The 6,540-nt window shown below is 51.0% G+C and overlaps 1 protein-coding gene across 1 annotated transcript; it reads right to left on the reverse strand.

Moving 5' to 3' along the window:
- Nucleotides 1–1,827: 1,827 nt before the first annotated feature.
- On the reverse strand, nucleotides 1,828–6,108 carry Nppc (natriuretic peptide type C). Its single transcript, NM_010933.5, has 3 exons — nucleotides 5,884–6,108; nucleotides 5,179–5,489; nucleotides 1,828–2,333 (listed from the first exon to the last, which is right to left on the reverse strand). Exons 1-2 carry the CDS (start codon nucleotides 5,971–5,973, stop codon nucleotides 5,199–5,201), a joined length of 381 nt encoding a protein of 126 aa, NP_035063.1. The 5' UTR covers nucleotides 5,974–6,108; the 3' UTR covers nucleotides 1,828–2,333; nucleotides 5,179–5,198.
- Between the last annotated feature and the right edge of the window lie 432 nt (nucleotides 6,109–6,540).

Below are 6,540 nucleotides of genomic sequence, written 5' to 3' on the forward strand. Positions count from 1 at the left end.
AGTTAACCAACCTAGAAACTCACTTACAGATATGCCTGGTGGGTAATTTCCTAAGCAGTTCTATAATAGAACCTTTTAGGTTGATAACATTAATCATCACAGGAGAGCAGTTATCTAGTGACATCCAGGACCCAACCCAACAGGTTAAGGGTCTGGTCTCACTGATGAGGGTTGATATTGCCAACTGTGGGCCTGGCTTTTTTTTTTTTTTTTTTTTTTGGTGGGGTGTAATATGTGGAATGAGGGCAACATAGGAGGACTGTATTTGTAAGAGTACTTAGTCCTTACAACAATTACTAGCTGCCCCAGTTGTGGCCAATGAAAAATCCTTCTCTCCAGTGGCAATTCCCTGGGTCACAGATGTCCTTTGCCTGGGCTTTGAGCAGCACCTGCCTCAACCCAGCAAGGTCACAGTGTGATTATCTGCCTGACTCTTGTCATTTCCAAGGCTCTGGCCTATCCCTCTGCCTCCTCTGGTGGTCAGAGATACCCCACTTGCATGGCAAGCTGAGGTACAGGTATAGCCTGAATCCCTCACTGTCACTGACTCTGATACTGTGTCTCCAGCCATAGATATGGGAACAAGGCAGAGGAGGGCAGGTAGCCACACTCAAGACTTGCCATTTGGCCCCCAGGAGGGAATTGGGAATGTCCCCTAGGGTCTTGGAAATTAGGAGGATGAAAAGGGCTCTAGCCTTCTCCAGCTGGCTTGCATCTTAGATCTGTGAGAATCTGCTGCTTACAGGGTTGCCTAGGAGCGAAAGTCAGGGACCTGGGAGGCCGCAGGAAGACCAGGTGTTATCAGGTACTCCTCCAGTGACACTTGTCTCCTGGCACTCTTCTGCTAGGCCTGCTGATCTCCTGGCACAGGGCCATACACACTGCCAACCTACCTGGTGTCATGGTGTCACTAAGAGTTTTTTATTTTATTAATGTTTCTTCTTCAGGTCTTGTTCTATAGCCCTGGTTGGCCTGGAACTTATTCTGTCCACATTTCTGGATACAGAAATGTGCCACCAACCCCATTCAGTTGGAAGAGGCTCTTTGTGACCCTTGTCTCTAACGGGGTCAGGCATCAGGGAAACCTTCACAGCCGTGTCACTGAATGGAGGGTATGCTGGGATTACTACTGAATTATTTAAAAGTTTCCTGATGATTTTGAGAAAAGAGATTCTAGTCTAAATTATATTCATAAATTCCAAATCATTATTCATAATTTCACACTCAAAGCTTGGGCACTGTGGTTGTTATCGGGTCCCCCACAAAGTGCTCCCCACGGTGCACACAAGAAATCTGGCCATTCCTGTTCCTTCTCAGAGGTGTGTGGCCCGAGGTACCATCTGGGCACTGCAGTGCTTATGGGGTGAGAGGGAGCTGCCCACCCAAGGCTTTGAAAAGAAGCCTATAAAAGAACCTTGTGTACGGTAACTTGAAAATATCATGAGGCATACAGACACATCACCTTCAAGACAGAGGGCAAATTTGGAGCAGTTGTTCCTTCTCATAGCAGAGAGAAGATGGGATGGAACTGGAGACCCTTAAAGGAGCTAAACCAACACCGGTTCAGCTCTTGACATTGTCAGCCTCCCAGTCATTGGAGGAGATCTGGCAGTCACCTGCAGCAGTCCACACGGCCAGCCCGGTCCTGAGAGACCAACTTCAGTAGAGTGAGGGGTGGATGGGGCGCCCTAAGGGATGCTGACACAGAGCAATTCAGAGTTGCAAACCTGACTGACAGATCTATTTGGAGGCAAATGCCTTGTCTTCTGCCTCTGCTCAGGCTAATTTTTGAAATGAAAAGCAATGAATAAATAAAGACAATTTTCAAGATGTTCATGGAATGGCTTTTTTTTTTTAACATTTTTTTCAACTAGTTAGGACAAAAACATTACAATGGTTGGCTTCTTTCATTTAGTTACATAAATAAAATTTTTATAAATATCTCTTTATAAACAATATAAATAGCTTTACAACATAAATACATTTATGCATGACGTGAATTTACAAACAGCAATGTTTTACAGCTAGCTGGTTTTGTCAGTCACTTTAAAAACTGTCCCTTGTCATCAAGTCGGTGTGGGAGTGTGTGTCTCATGTATATAATATATATATAATATATAACTTTTTATTTTTCATTTTCAAAAAAAACCCCAAACAATAAAATCATACCCTCCCCTCCCCAAATAATAATAAAACAGCTGGTGTTGTGTATTGCCAGTACCAGGAGGAAAAAAAAAAAAAGAAATGTAAAAGCCACATTGCGTTGGAGGTGTTTCCAGATGCTGGAGGCTGATGACCAGGGATGGCCTCAGTGCACAGAGCAGTTCCCAATCCTGAAACACAAAGTGAACACAGGACACTCAGTTCCGGTCTCTTCACTGAAAAAGCCCATCCCACAGGGTAGTTGTAGAACTTTCCCCCCTTTCTTACAGTAGCACTAGGCAAAGCCTGTGTGCCTTCGATCTACAGGTCCTTGATCGGCACTGGCTGGACCAGCACAGGTGAAACCATAGCATCTGCCAGACCTGAGCCCCTCCCCTAAGATTTAACTACAGGCCTTGCTCTCGGCAATGGCTGAGAATAGCGGCCCCTTTCCAGCTCATTTTTGCTACAACACAACCCCCCAGGGCAGTCAGTTTCATCTGGTTTCATGTCTGCTTGGCTACATAGGGACAGAGAAGAGAATAACTCAGGGGGAAGTGTGTCCTATTCTGGACTCAAATCGTCGATCTGATTTGACTTCCTGGATGGCCCCAAGTAGCTTTGAGCTCACCTATAAAATGGATAATAGCCACCTCCCAGAGCCAGCACTGGGATTTAACAAAAGGCCACATATTAAGCATCTGCCCTGTCTGGGTCACAACTTCTAAGCAGCAAAGAACACTTCCTCTCCTAGCTACCTTTGTCTTAGAAATTGGTGGCTTCAATGTCCCCTTCTGCAGCAGCTGGCAGTGTCTGCCACCAGCCTGGGGCAAATGTACAGCTTTGCTGCGTTGGAGGGTTTGAAGGATGAGAGTAAGCTGATGACCGCTGTACTCAGTCCCTACTAGTGGTGGCTGCATGAGTTCTCCATGTTCAAAAAACTGGCAGACATGCAGGGCCCTCCTAAAGGACTGCACTCACGAGGGGCCTGGCTCTGATGGTCTGGGCAATTCTCCCTAACTCGATTCTCTGGCTGTTTCACAGGTGGTGTTCCTAGGGCCAGAGGCAAAATGTCCATTGAGGTCTTGGCCACACCCGAGTCTCTGCCAGTTGTATAATCAAAACCTATAACCATCAGCGGCAGTCATTATGACGATGCCTAGAGCCAAAGTCAACCTCTGCGTGGAGAAAGGGGCAGAGCCTCGGGAGTTTTCATCAGCATGAAGGATGAGCCTTGCACTCTTCCATAAGACCAAATGGGTGCTCTCCGCTGGCCAGCTCCACTGGGAGACTTCAGGTTGGAAGGACGATCTATCCTCTCACTGGGGCTGGCATAGAGGAGGCTGAGGCTTTGCCTTTATGCCAAGAGAACTTCCAGGAGGCTGATGATCTCCACTGGTCAAAGTGGAGGGGTAGGGTGTAGAAGCCTTAATTGTCTTGATTTTTCCTCAACATTCTCACTACCCTGTGCCCACAGATGCCTAAAGCACCTTCAGAGAAGCACATTCCAGGCATTTAACCGGAGGTTAAGTAACGTTGGTTTAGACTCTAAAGTCCTTTCTTGGCACATACATCGCAAACTGAAAATTCAAGTCCTCAGACTCCATCTCTTAGGTATTCATATGGAACATAGCAAAAGACCCGCCCATAAGTACTAGAATCACCGCTCTCCCTGAGTAGAGCAGAGACCTAACACCTCTGTGGAACTGGGGTGAAGCACGCAGCCTGTTCAAGACTCAGTGCAGAGAGGAGAGGGCCATCCGAGATCTAGAGCCAGGGCACTTGGCAGAGCTCCTGAACTGGGGGTATGTGTTTCTCTCGTCAGTGGCCAATATTTCCAAGATCCCTTCTGGGTATGATGTGGGCTCCTGAAGGTCTGTCACTTAAGTTACTCATGAATTAATATGGGGACACAAGTACACAGAGCACTGCACTTCTGCAAAGGTCTCTCATGCCTTTAAAAAAAAAAAGGCTCCTGTCATGTGATGGGGGAGGTGTTCCTACTCCTTACTGGGAAAAGAATGGCCACTGGTCAATCTTCCTGGGTTGGGGAGAGCAGCCTCCTCACCACTGGGGTGGGCTAGAGCAAGAGGCAAAGCCAAGGAACAGCAGAAGCCTGACTGTCAAGCACTTATCTAAGTAAAGTGTGTCTCATCACATCATCAGGGATAGAGAGCAGAAGGAAGTCAGGAAGGACCCAGCAGCTTATGAGGATGCTGGGAAGATGGAGGCTTCCCGTCTCCATGGAGGGGAAGGAGGCCAGAAATAGTTCAGAGCACCACAAGGCTGGTAAAGAACTCACTGTGGACACACTGAGTTTGAGGTTAGGTCACGAAATAAGCTTTAGCTTGTTCCTTTGCCTCTCTCTTGAAACAGGGTCACCAGCCTAAGGTTCATCTCGGAAGCCCCAGGGCAGCAGCATCAGGACCCTGGATAGACCAGTTTGCCCACAGTTGAGTTGAGAGCAGGGCTAAGATTCAGAATGCCCCAGGCAGAAGAGTGCCCTGCTGCTGCCACAGAGGTTCTCTCTACTAGGAGGGGGCAGGCATATCTGCATGCCTGCCTCACCTGAGGGACAACAGCCCCAGAAAGGCATCCTAGCACTTGACTGCTTGGCTGCTGGCACAGGGCTGGTGGTACATCTTTCTCTCCCTCTTTCCAGGATCTCTCTAACAAGTTTCCAGTTGGCTAGCTGGCCAGTGGTCAGTGGTGGGTTTGGAGGCTGGGACTGCATAAGCCTGTCTCTATTTTTCTAGAGGAAGCCAGATGGAGTACTCTAAGGCTGAACCTGGTCTCTGACCTGGCCCGTGTTCACTTTTTTGTTGTTGTTGTTTTTTAAATCTGTAAAATGGGATATGTGAGGTGGCAGGCAAATGTCTGGGTACACTTGATCCCATGCCTAAATTGGTTGGGGGAAGGTCACAGAACATAGGGATCAGGGAGGAAACCAAACAGTCTGCGAAGGACAGTGATAAGAGCTTGGCTCTCTTGGGTGCAGAGCTAGGCGAGCGGGGAGCGTCCGATGGTGTTACTTACCGCCGCCAGGGGTAGCTGCACTAACATCCCAGACCGCTCATGGAGCCGATCCGGTCCAGCTTGAGGCCAAAGCAGCCTTTGGACAAGCCCTTCTTGTTGCCGCCTTTGTATTTGCGCGCGTTGGGGTGCTCGTGCAGAAGGCGGGCCCAAGCAGCCCGGGACTTGGTGTCCACACGCAGGTCCCGGAGCAGTCGCGATCGGTCTCCCTTGAGATTGGCTCCCCCGCTGCCTGGAGTCTTGTCACCCTTTTTCTGATTGCCACCAGCTGCCTGGGAATCCGCCAGCTCCTCCCCTGGCGGGGTTCTCGGGACCTGTCGGAGAAAAGAGTGGACAGGTGAAAGAGTGCACCGATGTAGCATAGATGACTTTTACGGGGCCCAGAGTGGCGTGGCCCTTCTCAGCCATGAGCGTGCCTCCACCGATGCGGGACAGCTGAGTCCAGCATCCACCTGCCACGCAGCCTTCTTGCCTGCTCCTCCGGGGAGCCCATTGCTCTTCCCGTGCCGCAGGTCATGCTGGGCACATTGGGGCACGGGAGGTGTGCATGTGTCGACATTCTCCCGAGGCTGGGAAATGAACCCGAGAAGTCCCCGCTTTGAGGGAGCAAGTCCGAGGGGGTCTGCCTTTCCGGGTTCTCTGCTCCCTCCTGCGCACCACATCTTTCCACGCCCCTCACAAGCCCAGCGTCCCCGCGACAGCACCCACCTTCGGTGGTGTCCCGGGCTTGGCTTCAGAGGGCCGGAGCGAGAGTAGCGCGAGCAGCAGGGCGCAGGCGATCAGCTGGGAGAGGTGCATGGTGCCGATGGGACCGAGGTGTGCAGACGGTCTGCAGCCGGGACTGCCGGTGAGCAGTCGGATAGGCGGATGCGGAGCAGGATTGCCAAGCGAGCACAGGTCCTACTGCTGTGCGGCGCCGGCTGGGTGCGCTCTGAGTCCGTGGCTCCGCTGGAGCCTTTATAATCCAACCTGCCGCTGATGTCATCTTCCCGCCCACCGGGCCTCCAGGGCCAATGGCACAGCGCACGCGGCCGAATCGACGGCCCGGAGGGGGCCGGGAGGGGGCCGGGAGGGGGCCACGGGGGCTCCCTCTTCTGCTCCAACCCACATCCCACCTCCGAAGGAGCCGGCGGCTCGGCTCGCTGCGCTCAAAGCCACAAAGCGGCGCGCAGAAAAGAACTCCATTTGTAGAATGCGCTTCGCCCTAGTACTCAGGCTTCTAGGCGTCCCTGCGCTGTGTATCTGCTGCTCCTGATACGTGTCTGTACTCCTTCTGCAGGTGCAAAGGCTTAGAAGAAATGTCCTTTATGCAAAGTTACACAGGTTGAAAGTTGGTGCGGCCCAAAATCTACACAGATCGCTCTG

Source organism: Mus musculus, chromosome 1 (genome assembly GCF_000001635.26).
Source record: "Mus musculus strain C57BL/6J chromosome 1, GRCm38.p6 C57BL/6J".
Taxonomy (NCBI): Eukaryota; Metazoa; Chordata; class Mammalia; order Rodentia; family Muridae; genus Mus; species Mus musculus.

Coding starts and splice junctions, on each gene's coding strand:
- Nppc (NM_010933.5), bottom strand. CDS start 5,973: ATGCACCTCTCCCAGCTGATCGCCTGCGCCCTGCTGCTCGCGCTACTC. Junction 5,490..5,883: donor AGCCCGGGACACCACCGAAG/GTGGGTGCTGTC, acceptor TTTCTCCGACAG/GTCCCGAGAACCCCGCCAGG.